The sequence below is a fragment of the Panthera uncia genome, assembly GCF_023721935.1.
Source record: "Panthera uncia isolate 11264 chromosome A3 unlocalized genomic scaffold, Puncia_PCG_1.0 HiC_scaffold_11, whole genome shotgun sequence".
In the NCBI taxonomy this organism is placed as follows: Eukaryota; Metazoa; Chordata; class Mammalia; order Carnivora; family Felidae; genus Panthera; species Panthera uncia.
This window is the reverse complement of record NW_026057578.1, coordinates 1160785-1177297: the sequence shown is the minus strand read 5'-3', so window position 1 is coordinate 1177297 and position 16513 is coordinate 1160785. Positions and strand designations below refer to the sequence as shown.

Genomic DNA, 16513 nt, shown 5'->3' with positions numbered 1-16513 from the left:
ACTGCATTAAATTCATTTATTATCCGAAATTCATTTTCGTGGTTTCCGGTCACGTTGTGCACACTTGTTTGTCCTTGGGTCCTTCTACCATTTAGGGTGGTAATTGGGTGCAAAAGACAGACTCCTCCCTTCAATAGCTGGTGTGAAGCTGGGGGGAGGGGAAAGAGGTGATGGGGGGGCAACACACCGGGGAGACCCCCCCCCCCCCCCCCCCCCCCCGGTCCTTGAGGTCTGTCGGTTACAGAAGCTGAAGCTGCACCGGGTGTGGTGCTGGGCCTGCGCCCCCTAGGGTTGCGCGGTATTGAAGACTCCGGAGGCGGAGCGGGGGAGGGAATTGGCTTCCAAAAAAGCCCTGTGGCTGGAGGATGGGGCCGGCGGGGCCCTGCCCTGTGGGGATGTTTTAGGCTTTGTTCTAAGTGCAGTGAGAAGCCTTGGGAGGCTGTGCCATGGCGGGGCGGGACCCAGCTCGCTGGGCTGCCCTGTGCGGGACGGAGGAGGCGGCAGCTAGGAGAAGCCAGCGTGGCCGGAAGCCCGGTTGTGGCCGTCGGGTCCCGGCGTCCGCGGCTCTGTGCTGGCCGTGTCCTCGACGAGGCCACGTAAGGCCCACCCCCCGCACACCGAGAGGGCCCCGGGGACTCAGCTTGGGGGCTGGCAGACCCTCCGTGCTTGGCACGCCCTTGGGCTCTGGCCTGTTCCGCACGGCCTGCCACGTGGACACGGCCCGCTCAGCTGCCCGGCGTTGGCTGGCTCGAGTGGCAGGGCGGGAGCCCACCTCCGAAGACCCACCTTACAAACTGGGGGCGCTTGAGTCTTCCTGCTCTCGCATTCTGCGAAGACTGTCCCCAGTTGTCACTGGATGAGTCCACAGCCCTGTGACGTGGGGACCACCACCATCCCCCGATTCACAGGTTCCTGTCCAACACCAGAGCCCTGATGCCAGGATCCCCCGGGCCCCGCCCTCCACAGCCCGGTCCGCCCAGCGGGCCACCCGCCACGGGGAGCCCCGCACCCTCCCCACTCCCGCCGCCGCCGCCGGACTTCACGGGAGCCGGAGGAGCCGCAGGGAGGTGGACCCTGACAGCTGCCGGTGGAGCGCAGGGCGGGGACCGAGTGTGTGCCCCGCCCCACCCGCCCTCCCTCTGCGGTGGCCGTCCGGGGGCGACACGTCCTAAGAGCAGAGCGCCAGACGGAAGCACGGCCGGGACTGACACGTGGCCTTGGGCGGCGCTGCCCCGTGTGGGTTGGAGAGGCGGGCGCCCGACCTGAACGCGCTGCGCCCGCGGACGGCTGCCCCCGATGCAGCCGCTGCCACCGGAGGAGGCCCGCAGGGACGGGGCTGAGGACGCCCAGTGGTCCAGGTGGGGCCAAGGTGTGGGGGGCGGGGCGGTGGCTTGGGGACGGGGTGAGGCCACCTTCTCTCCACCTATGGGCTGTGCACTTCCCTGACGGTCCGCATACCAGTACCCAGCCCGAGACCCCATCCCTTTTCGAGTCCCAGGGCCGGTGAGAGCCCCCGTGAGTCCTCTCCAGGCCCTCCAGGGTCCCGGGGGGTGTGCAGGCAGGAGGTATCCCAGGAGTCCTGCCTGGGGGAAGGAGGCATTGTCCTGGCTGGTGAAGGGGGAGCTCAAGGGCACAGCTGTGGGTCCTAGAAGTGACCCTGCCAGGTAGGACCACACCCATTTACAGGCCCGAGTCCCTACCGGTGACCACACACCTGAGAGCAGGTTCAGCTGACATGGCAGGTGGCTGAGTCCTGCCCACACCTGCCAGCTGTGTGCTGTGGACAGGTCTCCATGGTGGGGGGGTGGGAGGCTCCTGGGGGGGCAGGGCCCACATTCTGGGAAACATTCTGTTTCCACATCCACTGCCGAGGACAGAAGGCCCCAGGACAGGGGCTCTCCTCACGACTGTGACACGCTGAACAACCAGGCCACCTGTGCCGCAGCCCTCCCTCTGGTTCTGTGGACCCCGGGCCCACATCAGGCCCTGGGATCCCCAGGCCAGTTCACATCCGTCTCCGAGTGCCCAGGGAGCCTGGTCTCAGGACCTGCTGCTGCCGCCCAGCACAGGGTCACAGGAAGGCGCTAAGAGGTAGTGTCCCCGAGGCTGGGGCAAGATGAAGGCAAAGCCAGTGGGGGAGATGGGAGAGAAGCTGGTCGTTTCGCAGGACAGGGTGTGCAGAGCGGCGTGGGAAGGGCCGCAGTGAGCGTGGGAGTCCCAGAGCCCAAACCGCAGCCTTGGCCCGGGCCCTGCTCCAGGCATCTGCTAGAGCTGGGGGGCTGCGTGCTGGTGCCTGCCAGGGTCCAGGAGCGCTCTCGTCCTCCCCCCCCACACCCCACCCCCCCTGCTGCCCTGGATGCCGAGGGGCTGATCCAGGTACTGATCCGGGTGGCATGGGGTCACGTTTCAGCGGCTCTAGCTGGCTCGGCCTCAACTGCCTCCCTGTGTGCTCGCTCTGGAAGGGGCACTTGCCCCACTTCCCCAGGCCGTTGGCAGGGGAGGCAGCCTGAAGTTTTGGAGGGGTCTGGGGGTCCTGAGTGGAACTGGATTCAGCCGGGACGAGGCTGTCCCCACCCCTGAGTGGACCCATCGCAGTGAGTGTGGCTGTTTCTGGCTGCCCACCCTGTGTGCCCTCTGCCTCGACAGCCACGTGTCTGCCCTTGTGGGCCCTGGGAGCAGGGGTGGGGGCAGCCGGCGGCCTTGGACCCGTGGCCTGCAATGCCGGCACATTTCCCTTTTCTGAATCGAGGGGCCGCGTGACCACATGTTTGCTCAGCCGTGGATGCTTATGCACAAGGGCCACTGGCAGGAAGCAGAAGTTTCTAGAAGTTTCATAGGCAGCATTCCGATGAGCTGGGGGCACAGGCCTGAGGCTCAGGGCAGGTCACAGTGGGCAGGATGAAACTCTCCGATCCACTCTTGCGGTAGCCTTCCGTGTTCCCAAACAGGCCAGGCCATCCGCAGGATCAAGGAGTCCGTGTCTGGGCCGCCGAGTCCAGCCAGACTTCCTTGTTCTGTGTCCCCAGCCACTGGAGAGGAAGTACCTCTGCCTGCCCAGCTGGCATTGCCTCCAGCTTGGGGACTGGGCCGTGGGGGCCTCCCAGGGAGGAAGCAGACAGCACCTTGCCCCACACAAGCTCAGGGCAGACTGCTGGCCCGGATGCTGACGGGCCTTTCTTGGCTTCCCGTGGTCACAAGGAGGCCCAGGGGCAGCACCATATTCTAGGAGCCTGCCAGCCTCCCAGAGTGGGTCAGCCTCAGCTGGCCTTCCCACCCAGAGGGCAAACACAGCCAGGCTCTCAGGGTCACCAGTGAGATGGGCCAGGTGGGCTTGCTGGGGGCACAGTCCAGTCTGGACGCGGGTGGCCCTCCACGGCTCTGACCATAGAAAGGAATGAAGCTCCTCTCGAAGGCACCTTTGGACTGTGGCTGTCTGTGGGGGCGTTGGAAGCTCTACTCCACGCCCGCCTTCTCCTGGTGCCCCTGGGCAGTGCATACACATGCTTGCAGGGGGCGCGGGGGCGTGGGAGCGCCGTGGGCTCCCCCAGAACGGGGCACCCGGAGGCCGTGGCGATGCTGCAGCCGGCTGGGCTCAGGCCAGCTGGACGGACTCCGGTGGGCGGTTTGGGCTGTGTTGCTCTGGACCTCCCCAGTAAGGCCAGTGGGAGTGTTTGCTCAGGAGAGTGATGTGCCCAACAGGCCTGCTGCCCCTGGGCTGGAAAGCTGGCTGGGAGGGAGGACCGTGTGAGGTGCTCGCGGGGCGACTGTGGTCAAGTCCCAGGGATGAGTGTCGGGGAGACGTTGGGGGCATCATCTTCAGGTCCGGAACCCCAGAGGGGCGGGTGCCTGAGCCCACGGTGGTCCGCCCTGCCAGGGGCCCCGGGTCCTGTGTCGGGTGGGCAGTGAGCTGGTGCCACCTGCGGGCTTATCAGCCTCGCAGATGCCTGGCCCTGCCTCCGCCCCACGGTCTTCAGTTCTGGAAAGAAAACTAACGTTTGGGGCCCCCGGGCCCAGAGGGACAGCCACTGAGCTTCCCCTATGGCCCCATCCCTCTCAAGCCTTGGGACCTCGGGTCCGTGCTGCTGTCCCCGTTGTCCAGGCTTCTGAATCATTCCAGTAACATTTTAAGAACCTGGAGGTGGGGATGGGGGCCATGTGACGGGGGTCACTGGGCAGTTTCCAAGTGGAGCACCGTCCCCCAGCTTCAGCCAAAGCAGGGTCTAGTGTCTGGCTTCTGGAATTGCACAGCTGGGGATATTTTTAGCACAGGACCCGATTTCCCACTGGTTCTGGTATATAAAAGCAGAGGGCCACAGAAGGGCGCCCTGGAGCCCTGCGTGCCACACCCCTCTGAGGTCCAGAGGCCCAGCCTGAAGTGCCTGGTCCAGAGCATGCCCGGGAAACCAGTCCAGGGAAGGGATGGGGTTCCCCACGTCGTGCTAGGGCCCGGACGGGGACTTCTTTGATGCCCACACCACACGCCCCATCAGGAGCTGGAAGGCACTTTGGAACTGGAATCCCCAAGCCCCAGATGGGGCCCTGGCCTACAGATAGGGGTCTGTTGGGGCCGGAAGGCCGGCTGCTGGAACTCAGACTCATTCACCCCCAAACTCCCGAGTGATGGTGTCGAACCTCGAATCAGCTGTCTCTGCTGGTAGGACTGCAGGACCCCACAGCCTCAAGCAGTGGCTCCTTGGCTGTGGAGGGGCTGCAGCCAGGAGCGGCCCCAGGGCGCCCACGGTGGGGCCACTCAGCAGGTCGGGGCCGTGGGGAGGGCCGCCTCCTCCCTGACCGTGGAAGAGCACACTGTGGTTTGTGGACAGGGAGTGGACCCACGTGGAGACATCAGCCGGAGGAGGTGGACACAGTTGCCTGGCCTCCCTTCCTCCTGGTCACAGTGGCTTCTTGTTGGGACATTGGGAACTTGCTGGTCACTCTGCTATCCACTCACCCATGAAGAGGCAGCTGTCATGGGGACCAGCCTGTCTTCACTAAGGAAACGGAGGCTCGAAGAGGCCAGGCCTCTCGTTCCGTGTCCACAGACCCACCCACACCTGGGCGCCTGGAGGCCAGCCCCCGGGGCAGGTCCTGTGGTCAGCGGTCCATCCTGCGGGGAGGCCCGCAGCCCTGACTTCTCCCGGCAGGTGGGCCCCGCTCCAGGTCGGGGCGTTTGTGGTAATGGGTGCGTCGTATCACACCCACTGATGGGGCTCCTGGTGTGTGCGCCCCGCTCGGGATGGGTCCCCGTGCAGGCGGGGCCCCTGAGCTCCCCGCGGGGCTGCTGCAAGGCCCCCGCACTCTCTGACCACCCGCCCCCAGCTTGCACACCCCGCCCTCCGCACAGGACATCACAAGTCACCAGCGGTACCCCCTCTCCACCCATCTCCCACCCCCACGGCTGGTGCCCACAGCTCCCTCTCTCTCATTGTTTCAAAGTAAACTTTGTCTCTGAGGCCAGTTCTTGATTTACAGAGTCACGTGAAGGGAGTGACTCTACCGCCCGCCCCTCCCTCCACATCTTCTGTCAGTGTCCTGCCTTTGTCCCGCCTGGGAGTCCCTCTCCGCAGGGAACCACGGACAAAAGCCCGGAGTTTGCTCAGATTTCTGCCGTTGGTTTTCACACCCCAGGACCCCATCCGGGACCCCACATGCACGGGGGCGTCATCTCCCGGCTCTGGCAGTTTCTCAGTTCCCTTGGTCTCAGGGGCAGTCAGGGAGCACTGGCCAGAAGTTTCAAGGACCGGCCCCCTGTGGACACCTGTCTGGCGACTTCCTAGGCAGCCGGGCCTGCCTCTCCTCCGCCCGGGTTCCTCCAAGGGCCGACCACCCCCACGGCACTGTCCCCTTGCTGGCCGCCCAGCACCGCCTGCCCCGACCTCCTCTGCTGGGCACACACAGCTTTTCCTGCGGAGCCTTCGGGGACCCACTGCCCTGCTCCTATCCCGTAGTGGCCCACTCCTGCCACGAGACCCTCCCTTTTGGCCTCAGCCGGGGTCTCCTGGGCAGGTTACTGAGCTGTCTGCTCTTGCCCAGCTGCTTCCCTGGGGACCCTGGCCTGTGGGGAGCGGGGAGTGGGGGCGTGGACCTGGCTGCCGGTCCCAGCTAGCACACCCCTCCAGCTGTGCTCTGTCCCATGTGCCCCTCTGCTGGCCGTCCGGCTGCTCCCAGCCTCTGCTGTCGTGACTCGTTCCTAGGGTCTGCCTGTGCTTCGGGTGCCGACACGCAGGGGGGTTCCGGTGTCGGAGGGGCGGCCACGCTGCCCTCCTGGGTGACACCGTCCCTCCTGTCCCGCAGGCCCGAGTGCCAGGCATGGACGGGGACGCTGCTGCTGGGCACGGGCCTGCTGTACTGCGCCCGGGTCAGCGTGCCCGTGTGCGCCGTCTCCATGAGCCAGGACTTCGGCTGGAACAAGAAGGAAGCCGGCGTCGTGCTCAGCAGCTTCTTCTGGGGCTACTGCCTGACTCAGGTGGTGGGCGGCCACCTGGGGGACCGGTAACCACCCCTGCTCCCCACGCGGGGCCGGGGCTGCCCCGGGGGGAGGCGGCTCCCGCAGGATGAATGTGGGGCCGGGCCTGGCCTGGAGAGAGGCATCGGCCGGGAGGACAGAGGTCCGTGGAGGAGGCGGTCCGGGGGCAGGTGCGCGGCTCCCCTTGGGGCGCTTGTCCTGGGGGGCGGGGGTGGGGGGGTGCTTGTTGGGACGGAGGGACAGGCTGGGCCTGTGCCCTCACCCCCCGCCCCTTCTGCGGAGGAGGACGAGGAAGTGGCGCCCGGCTCGGAGGCGGCAGCTCAGAGCCGGGCTGGAGCAGACACCGGCTTGGGCTCCTCCGGGCAGGACCCGCCCACCCTGCCCGCCACCCGCCACTGTGCTCTCGTCCTCCTCCAGGATCGGGGGTGAGAAGGTCATCCTGCTGTCCGCCTCCGCCTGGGGCTTCATCACTGCCGCCACCCCGCTGCTCGCCCGCCTCAGCAGTGCTCACCTGGTCCTCATGACCTTCTCGCGCATCCTCACGGGCTTGCTCCAAGGTAGGGCTGTCTTGGCAGCTCCCCTCTGCGGTCCCAGCCGTGCCAGCGCCAGGCGAGCGCGCACGCGTTGTGTTCGCGTGTAGGTACACGCGCGTGGGCACGTGGGTGTGTGGACGTGTCCGTGCAGGTGGGTGTACGTGTGGGTACATACGTGTACTCAGGCGTGCTCCCGCGCGTGTGCTTAGGTCAGAGGAAGTCTCGTGCGCCTGCTGATAAGGCCCCGGGAGCCCCCAGCGCGGCGGGCGGGCAGCTGTCCTCGTGGGCAGGGAGGCACGAGGACCGACCGCCCCCAGCAGGCGGCCGGCGCTCGGCTGCGCTTCCCTGTGGCGGGCAGGTCTGTCGTGCCGCGCGAGGCCTTGGCGCCGAAGCTCTGTTTCCCAGAAACATTTCACGGTCTGGCGCAATCCGATGTCAGATGCCCCCCTCCGCCAAAAGGCCCACCCCGGGGGCGTGGGTGGCAGGCAGCTTGCCACACGGTGGCCGTCAGCGCCCCTGGCCGCTGGCGCAGCGGGGACTTGCTGAGTTTCTGCGTGTTGCTGGGCAGAGGCTGCCCCTGGCCGGAGCCTCCGGGACCCGCGTCTGCACTCGGCCTCTCCCTGTTTCCTGGCCGGCCCCACCGGTCCGCCTCTCGGGCAGTCCGGCCCCTGAGCCCCCGTGGGTTCACCCTGGTGCCCCACGTGCGGCCGGTCCCGTGGCTGGGGTTTCTGGGCGTCCAGCCAGGGGGCCCTCAGCTCAGGCTGTTCCCCCATCTTCCTGGGAGGTGGGGGGCCGGTCCGTGCCGTCACGAGAGCTCAAGGGGCAGCGATCAGCCTGGGTGACTGGCAGTTGGTGTGGGCAGGGGGGGGGCCCCGACGGGAAGGCCGGGCCCTGCCTCAGCCCCTGGCCTCTTAGCTCTTCCTGGGAGAAAAGCACAGCAGCGGGAGCCGCCGTCCCTGTTCTAAAAATTAGGTTTTGCAATGATTATAGATTCGCAGGAAGTTGCGAAGAGGCCCCGGGGTCCCTCGGGCCTCCCTGCGGCGACATCTCGTGTGGCTGTGGGACGGCGACACATCCAGGCACCGTGGCTCCGTGGGGCCGCTCGCTCGGGCCTCACGGGCTGTAGGTGCACTGCGTGTGTGAACGCGTGCGAGCGTGCGTGTGCGAGCGAGAGAGCGTGTGGGTGTGCGTGCGTGCACGAGCGTGTCATGTGTGAGCATGCGTGTGTGAGTGTGCGTGAGCATTGTGAGCGTGTCCGTGCGAGCACGAGAGTGAGTGTGAATGTGCACGTGCAAGCAGGGCGTGCCAGTGTGTGAGCGTGTGTGCGAGTGTGAGTGGGCCTGTGCGAGCAAGCGTGCACGTGTGTGTGTGAGTGTGCGCGCGTGAGCATGCACGAATCAGCATGTGGCGTGCGTGTGTGAGTGTGAGTGTGCACCAGGACTCGAGCTGGTGTGTCAGGAGTGCCAGCTCAGACTCCGTCGTTCCCACAGCCCGTTCTGTGCCAGGACCCTGAGCACACCTGTCCCCCAGCTGAGAGTCCAGCTGACAGGTCCTCGGAGCCCAGTCCTGCTGGTCCCTGGGGGAGCCTCCCAGAGCAGCTCTCGGTCCTGGCTGGCCCCGCCCTGGCCCCAGGTGACCGCGTGGGGACGCAGCTCTCTGCTCGTTTCAGGGGTCTACTTCCCGGCGCTGACCAGCCTGCTGTCACAGAAGGTACGAGAGAGCGAACGCGCCTTCACCTACAGTGCCGTGGGGGCCGGCTCCCAATTTGGGTAAGTCCTGGCCCTGAGAGCCCAGGGGAAAGAGGGTGTGCCCAGGGGGGCCTGGGCGGGGACAGGCCACGTGGGCGCCTTTGCGGCTCAGGGAGATGCGGGTCGGCTGCTTCTGTGCTGCGGGGGACCCCCCCCCCACCCTTGTGCATGTTCTGTCCCCAGGGCAGGTGGTGTGGTTGAGGCTCTGGCAATGGGACACGGCGTTCCCTTTCATCTGTGCTGAGGGAGCCAGAGGGGGTGCCTTCCCGATGTGGGAGGCGACCTGTGCTCCCCTGGGGGGCATGTGACATGGTCCAGACATGAAGACCCTGTCCCTGTACTCCTGAATGGAGGCCTGGCTCGGGGAGAAGGGACATGTTGCTGTCCTGATGGGGCTTCACTACCCGGGGCTCAGGTCCCTCACTTCCCCCGCTGCTAAGAAGCAGGCAAGAAATCAGAGCGTGGAGGGGTGCCTGAGGACGGGCCAGGAGCCCAGATAAAAGCCCAGAGCGCCCAGTGGGACGGGGGTTCTGGATACACCATGTGGGACGTACTCCCACAAGGAACGGTGTGCGTTGTTTCTGAAATCCCGCTTCACCCAGGCGTCCTGGGCCTGTGTCTTAGGCTGAGAGGCACGGAACACACTCTGCCCACTGCACAGATGAGGAAAGGGAGGCTCCGGGGGGGGTAAGGCGCCCCCCCCCCCCCCCCCCCCGCCCAGGCCTGCAGGAGGCGAGGATCCACAGGGCTTCTGGGCTTTGTGCTTGCTTTTCCCGCTTTTGCGTTTAGACATCTTGGAGGCCAACTTGGAGGCCCGGAAGCAAGAAATTAAAGCAACAGAGGGCCCCTGTGCCGTGTCACAGCCGCACGGCTGTGCCCACATCCCCTGGGTGCCAAGGCAGCCGGAAGTCTCCCTGAACTCTCTGAACGCTTCACAAAATACGCTCAGACTGGGGCGGCTGCTTTCCTGGCGACGAGCTTATGCCGGGTGGGGGTGCTCAGAGGCATCGCCTTGCCCCAGCAAAGCCCAGGGTCACGGCCACCTGTCTTTCAGGACGCTGGTGACGGGGGCCGTGGGCTCCCTGCTCCTGGACTGGTACGGCTGGCCTAGCGTCTTCTACCTCTCCGGCGGGCTCACCCTGCTGTGGGTGTGTTATGTGCACAGGTACCTGCTGAGTGAAAAAGGTAACTGCGGCTGGGCGGGCGATGGCCGGCAAACGCAGCTGCCCAGGGAGGGCGAGGGCCTGGCGCCCGGTCCCTCTAGCGGCCGCTAAACATCCACCCAACTCACCTGCGGAGTAGCGCCTGCTCAGCGGGTCCCTGGGCTGCAGCTTGGCCCCGTCCGGAAAAGCATCCTCTAGACTAGAGCCTGAGGAAAATGCCAGTTCTCGGGCCGGCTCTGCCCAGGTTCAGGCCTGAGAGCCGTGCCCCAGGAAGAAGCGGGCACACGGAGACAGGTGCCCACCGGGCACAGGCACCTGGCAGGGGCCATCGGTCTAAAGACGGCAGGAAGCGGGGCTTGGGGGATCCGAGGGCGGGGGAAGGACCGAAGAAGTCTGTTCAGACTCCCTCAAATGCCGACAGCCCCAGGTGCTGGCAGGGAGGACGGTGTGGCCGTCCCCGGGGCAGCCAGGCGGGCCGCAGGGCTGTGGGGGCGCTGGCCCCTGGAGTTGCCCCCTCGGGAGCCGTCTGTTACGAGCAGACACCGTCCCCCGATTCTGAGGAGCTTCCACATGGAAACCGCTTACCCCTCAGATCTCATCCTGGCCTTGGGTGTTCTGGTGCGAGGCCTGCGGGTGTCCAGGCGCACCAAAGTTCCCTGGAGACAGCTTTTCCGGAAGCCCTCTGTCTGGTGAGCCAGCGCCTCGGGGCCGCAGCTTGGGGTGGAGCGGCACGGGGCCGAGACCAGCCGATCTCAGGCGTTCCCGAAGCCTACACGGGCCGGGGTCACCCCGGCTTCTGAGCTCCGCGGGGGCTGGCGGGGGCGCCCCTCCGTGCGGGGCTGGGGCGCGTGGACCCTGAGCCCGGCCCGCGCCCCCCAGGGCAGCCATCTCCGCTCAGCTGTCGTCCGCGTGCGCTCTCTTCATCCTCCTCTCCTGGCTGCCGACCTTCTTCAAGGAGACGTTCCCCAGCTCCAAGGTGGGTGGACCACCCTGGTGCCCGCGGGGTGACGGAGACACGGTGTTGTTTGCGGCCCCACTCGGGCTCGCGGCCCCAAGCTGACCTCGCCCGTGCTCAGGGCCCGCGGCCCCTCTGGTCTGGTGCAGCCACCCAGGACAGGGCCCCTTCCCACCACCATGCAGCACCCACTCCCGGGATGCACCCTGTGCGGCCGCCCGGCAGAGCCCTGCCCTAGGCTCAGCCGACGGTCTGTGCGTGGTCACGACCGAGGACGGGCCAAGTGGGGATCGCGACACGGGCAGGGTCAGCTTGGCCCACTCCACCCTGGCCACCCTCCCCGTCTGGTGACCAGAACCTCCTGCACCTCCACACGGTGGGCCTGTGTCCCCCCTGCTCGGCCCTGTCACGGTGTGGGGGGCCAGTGAGGGAGACTCGGCCTGAAGGGGGGCGGCCCTAGTGGACGTGGAGCTCGGCCAGGGTGGGGGAGGTCAAGGTCAGGGGGGCCCTCCAGCCCGGGAGCCCAGCCTGTGGGCAGGGGGAGACTTACCGGGCATCAGGGCACACGGGCGGCCACCGGCCTGTGCAACCTCTCGCGGGTGGCCAGGCGCGTGCCCTCCGAGGCCTCCCTCTTCCCTGCAGGGCTGGGTCTTCAACGTGGTGCCCTGGCTGGTGGCCATCCCCGCCGGTCTGTTCAGCGGGTTCCTCTCCGACCATCTCATCAATCAGGGTGAGCCCTGGAGGAGGGGCCGCCGGGAGCCCACCCAGCTTTGCCACACTGTGGGGGGTGGGGGCCCCCTCCTGGGGGTGCTACGGGGATGGGAGGGGTCTTGCCACCCCCAGGACCTCGCTTCGAGAGTGGGGCCCCGACCACCTCAGCCTCAGTTTCCCGGAGGGGGTGGGGCACAGGGAGAGGACCTGATTCCTGCGGGCACCGTGGAGCTCCTCCTTGGTCTTCAGAGGGGTCAGAGGTCATAGGTCGGGGCTGTGTGTGCGAGCCCGGGACCCCAGCGAACACACCCGAGGACGAGGATCTCACAGACGCGCACACCGCACGCGCATGCGCACGCACACACCTTCTTAGACGTTAGTCCTTTCCTAGTGAGAGAGTGCTGCACACTCACTGTGGAAAAAGTGGAGACTTTGCAGAAACAGGGAGACAGCACGTGTGTAAACCGTCCCGGGGCCTTCCTTCTGCGTGTCTGCTTGGCCTTGTCCTGGAGAGCCCTCTAGGTGCACACCCAGGGCCGGGCACACACACTCACACGCACTCGCACACGTGCACACATACCCAGGATGCAGGATTGCCCAGGAAGGGCACACGCGTCCACAGGAACTCACACGGGTGTGCACACGCACCCAGGATGCCCAGCACAGGGCACACGTGCCCACACACATTCACACAGCTGCTCACACACACCCAGCACACAGGATGCCCAGTGCAGGCACGTGTGCCCACCCACATGTGCACATGTCTCACGCACGACCCGGGACACCCCCTCCTTGAGCCCAGGGCCCGGCCCTCCCCTCCATGCTCCCTCCCTGCTGCCGTGCCGGCTGGGACCCCACGCGGGTGCCAATGGGAACCTCTCTCCTCTTCTCAGGTTACAGAACCATCACTGTTCGGAAGTTCATGCAGGTAGGGAGGTGAAATGCTCCTCTGGACACCCCTGGTTTGCTCCCGGGACCTGCGGGTTGTGACCCCCCGTCTCCTGACCCAGAAAGCATTCGGAGGTGCCCTGGGTCAGTGCTGAGGGCTGGTTTGGCCGACCTGAGGCCCTTCTCCCAGCTGTGCCCCCCCAGGCCCCCGCACACGTCTCTGGGCCTGGGTCGCCCCCATTCCCCTCTGGTCGGACAAGTGGGGGTCTCATACCCGCTGGGCAGGCCTGGGAGGGGTTTTCCCAGTGACCTTGCTCAGTGCACCCGGGTGGCCCCGGGAGGAGCCCTGTCGGCAGGCACCAATCCTCTCTCCCTCAGGTGATGGGCCTTGGCCTGTCCAGCGTTTTTGCCCTGTGTTTGGGGCACACCTCGAGCTTCTGCAAATCTGTGGTGTTTGCATCAGCTTCCATCGGCCTGCAGACCTTCAACCACAGGTGAGGGCCGGGCGCCCCACTCACCAGCCAGCACCCTGGCACGGTGGGTGTGCCCTGGCATGGCTGAGCGCCCTGCTGTCGGGGGCGGGCCTTGGCTGGGCTGGGTTCCGAGTGCCCGCGTGGCAGTTTCTAGACCCCGGGTGCTCAGAGGACCAGCCCCGGACTCCATGGGGTGGCAGCCGCCCTGTGGTCACTTGCTCGCCCACCTCCCTTTCTCTTTCCCACAGTGGCATTTCCGTCAACATCCAGGACCTGGCTCCATCCTGTGCCGGCTTTCTGTTCGGTGAGAGCCACTGGCCCCTGTTTGAATAGGAGGGGCTGTTCCCCACCCAGACATTGCTCACCCAAGCCCCGTCCTCTCTCCGGGCCCCCAGGGGCTGCCCCCGGGTGAGGGCCTCCTGTGACCCATCCTCGTTGTCGCTCTGTCTCGCTCGCAGGTGTGGCCAACACAGCTGGGGCCTTGGCAGGTAAGAGGCGGGCTGGGTGTCTCCCGGCTGTCCCACCCCTGAGTCTTCCCGCCCCGCCGGCCCCTTAGCCCTGCAGGGTGGGGCACGGCGCCCTCCAGGGTCCCCCGGTGTCAGACCAGCGGGGAGGGGGACAGTGAGATCCCGGAGCTGGTCTGGGGCGAACGTTCACTTTTCTGACGGCGAGCACCCCAGCCCTCACTTGACCAACAGATGTGAGTCAAATCCTCAAGGCCCGGGGTTCCAGGGGCTGAGTGGCTGGATGAGAACGCTGGGGCTCACTCCCCACGGAGGACCTGTGAGAGGCAATATGCCGGACAGCCCGTGAGGTCTCTGGCCCTCTGGGACCCTCTGAGGCCGGCCCTCCCTTGGCCTGGTAGCTTGGACACCTGAGTTCAGCTTCTGTCCCTCAGGCCGCCCCCGACCTCCCCTCCTGGTACCCTAGCCCCAGTCCCTGCCCCGGCCCTCCCCTCAGGACTGCCCTGTCCGCCTCTGGTGCAGGTGTCGTGGGCGTGTGCTTGGGAGGCTACCTCATCGAGACCACGGGCTCCTGGACGTCCATGTTCAGCCTGGTGGCTGCCGTCAGCAGCCTGGGGCTGTGCATCTTTCTGCTGTTTGGAGAGGCCCAGCGCGTGGACCTGAGCCCTACCCACGAGGACCTCTAGCTGCCTCGGCCTGACGGTTCCCCGAGGACCCAGTGCTGCCCGCCTCGGGGCGTCGGGCTGTGTTGAAGAGCCTCCCACTCCTGATCCCGGGTGTGTGAGCAGAGGGGGACGGGCCCCAGCGGAGCCCGGGCAGCCCTGGTGGGCCTCAGTCTCTCCACCAGCCAGTGAGGTGATCGCGCCCTCCCCCGGGGTTCGTGGGCTGGCAGGGGTGAGTGGGATTGGTGTTTTGAGTAGCAGCTGCACTATCACAGTCTGTCCCACGTAGGTCTGCGTGCCCACGTGGTCACTGGGTGGGAGGGCTGCCTGTCTGTCATCACGGGGGCAGGGGCACCACCCAGCTGGACTCTTCCCTCAGACCTGCTCTGCTTAGCCTCTTGGCCCTGGGGCCAGATCATTCTTCCTGGGGGGTGCTGTCCTGTGCACTGCGGGCTGTTTAGCAGTTGGCCCCCGCCTACTAGGTGACCCCCACCCCCTGCCAGTGATGACAACCAGCACTGGCTTCTGGCCTCACCACATGTCCTCAGGAGACTGTGCCTTGGGCCAGAACCGCGGCTCTGATGGAGGCTGTTGGGGGTTGTGGGCTAGACGCCCTTGCCCATCTTTGGGCCCCCCCCGGCACCCCCCTGTGGGTCCCTCTCTGCCAGGGATGCTTCTGGGGACCAGGGAGCCCTCCCACCTTGTCCTTCTCTCTCTCATAACAAGAAACTGGTCATCTCGTGAGTTTGTAATAGATTTTGCAAGATGTCTATGTAGAAGAACTAAGAATGTGGAGAGATCACACCAGACTTATTTAAATGATAAGCTATTAAACTGGAAAAGGAAGGCTGCGATTTTATTAACCTTCCTTTATTTATTTATTTTTTCTGAAGTTTTTATTTATTCATCTTGAGAGAGAGTGAGTTGGCGAGCACGTGGGGAGGGGCAGAGAGAGAAAGAGTGCTTGAGTGAACGGGGGAAGGGCGGGGGGGGGGGGGGGGAGAATCGCAAGCAGGTTCTGTGTTGTCAACACAGAGCCTGATGTGGGGCCTGATCCCACGAACCGTGAGAACGTGACCTGAGCCGAAGTCAAGAGTTGGACGCCCAACCGACTGAGCCCCCCCCAGGCCCCCAATCTTCCTTTTTTAAAAAGAATAAACACGTATTGAAGACTTGTTGAGCTCACCCCGGAGGAAGCCCCCGGAGTGTTGCAGGTGACGGTCAGGGGCGGCCCCCTGAGCAGACACACGCAGGAAGGAAGGTGGAGGTGAACGTGCAGGGGCAGCGAGGGAGGAGGTGCCCCTCCACCCGGGGAACCCGCCCGCGGTGGCACCGAGCCTCTGGCCTTGCTGCGGCCTGCCTGTCGCGGCTCCCGCGGAACCGGGCCCAGACAGCCCAGGTGCGCTCGAGGAGGAGGAGGGTAGCTCCGCGTGAGTACACGTTGCTCCCTGCCGCCCCCACTTGTGATCAGAAAGAACCCGAAGACGGACCTCTGATTACAAAATGAGTCTGGCCTCCATAGGTCAGGCCTGTTTGTGGAGGTGGAGACGCGCTGGGGGGCGTCGTGGACACACGGAGACGCGGAGAGGCGCTTGGGGGGGGCCGCGTGGAAAGGTTCTAGGGATGTTAATTTACCACAAAGGCCTTCACGTGCGCTCCGCTGGAGGTTTTCCCCAAGTGACCCCTGGCGGAGGAGGAGCCCAGCCCCGGAGGGCCCCCTGTGGCCGATGTCCTGCAGCACAGAACACGGTGACGTTCCTGGGACGCGGGAGCTGAGGTCGGCCCTCATGACCGCTGCCAGCGGGCGGCGCAGGATGTTGGCGCGTTCACACTGCCGCGTGGCCGTCCCCACCCACCGTTTCCAGAACGGGAAGCCTGTCTTCATTAAATAACACCTACCCCCGCCCCCAGGGGCCCACCATCCGCCTCCTGTCCCTATGGGTGTGACGGCCCCAGGTCCCTCACACAAGGGGAGTCATGCAGTATTTGTCCTTCAGGGACTGGCTTGTTCCACTCGGCGTGGTGTCCTCGAGGCCCACCCATGTTGTAGCAGGTGTCGGCTCCTCCTTCCCTTTTACGGTTGGTAACAGTCCCGTGTGTGCACGGGCCACACCTGTTCGCCCACTCGTCTGTAGTGGACTCCTGGCTTGTTTCAACCTTTGGCTGTCGGGATAAGGCCTTTAACACCTTCGCAACCCACAGCAAACCGTGAGGTCTCTGAGAGTGTAAGCAAGGAGGTGGCCCTTCCCGTGGTTGCTCAGTCCTTGAGGGTCTCGGACCCTGAGCCCCTGAAGGAACATGGGACACAGGAGGCGATGGTGGGTCTGCTCAGAAGGAGAACCAAGATACACGTGTGTGAACTGAGGCCCCAGGCCCCCAGGACGCCATATCGGGTCCCACTCGGTCCCCTCTGCAGAGTCAGAGGAGGGAGGCAGGCACGTGGGATTTGG

At 65.7% G+C, this 16513-nt stretch overlaps 1 protein-coding gene across 3 annotated transcripts; it reads left to right on the top strand.

Annotated features, from left to right (window-relative positions):
* The first annotated feature begins 1134 nt into the window (after positions 1 to 1134).
* On the top strand, positions 1135 to 15296 carry SLC17A9 (solute carrier family 17 member 9). Of its 3 annotated transcripts, XR_007462012.1 has the most exons (14): positions 1135 to 1358; positions 6295 to 6492; positions 6884 to 7023; positions 8669 to 8768; positions 9802 to 9932; positions 10503 to 10599; positions 10790 to 10886; positions 11508 to 11595; positions 12470 to 12504; positions 12843 to 12958; positions 13186 to 13241; positions 13396 to 13425; positions 13924 to 14256; positions 15099 to 15296. XR_007462012.1 is itself a non-coding variant. In XM_049650478.1 (13 exons), the coding sequence occupies exons 1-13, from the start codon at positions 1297 to 1299 to the stop codon at positions 14099 to 14101; spliced, it is 1308 nt and encodes a 435-aa protein (XP_049506435.1). In that variant the 5' UTR covers positions 1135 to 1296; the 3' UTR covers positions 14102 to 14940. The 3 variants fall into 3 exon arrangements, 2 of the variants coding, with proteins under 2 accessions (XP_049506435.1, XP_049506434.1); XM_049650478.1 differs by lacking the exon at positions 15099 to 15296 and having other exon boundaries at positions 9802 to 9912; positions 13924 to 14940; XM_049650477.1 differs by lacking the exon at positions 15099 to 15296 and having other exon boundaries at positions 13924 to 14940.
* The last annotated feature ends 1217 nt before the right edge of the window (positions 15297 to 16513 follow it).

What these genes read in the sequence shown, in the direction of transcription:
- SLC17A9 (XM_049650477.1), top strand. Translation starts at nt 1,297, where the DNA reads ATGCAGCCGCTGCCACCGGAGGAGGCCCGCAGGGACGGGGCTGAGGAC. An exon ending in CCTCACGGGCTTGCTCCAAG is followed by an intron (nt 7,024 to 8,668) that starts GTAGGGCTGTCT and finishes TGCTCGTTTCAG; the next exon opens with GGGTCTACTTCCCGGCGCTG. An exon ending in GGGGCCGGCTCCCAATTTGG is followed by an intron (nt 8,769 to 9,801) that starts GTAAGTCCTGGC and finishes CCTGTCTTTCAG; the next exon opens with GACGCTGGTGACGGGGGCCG.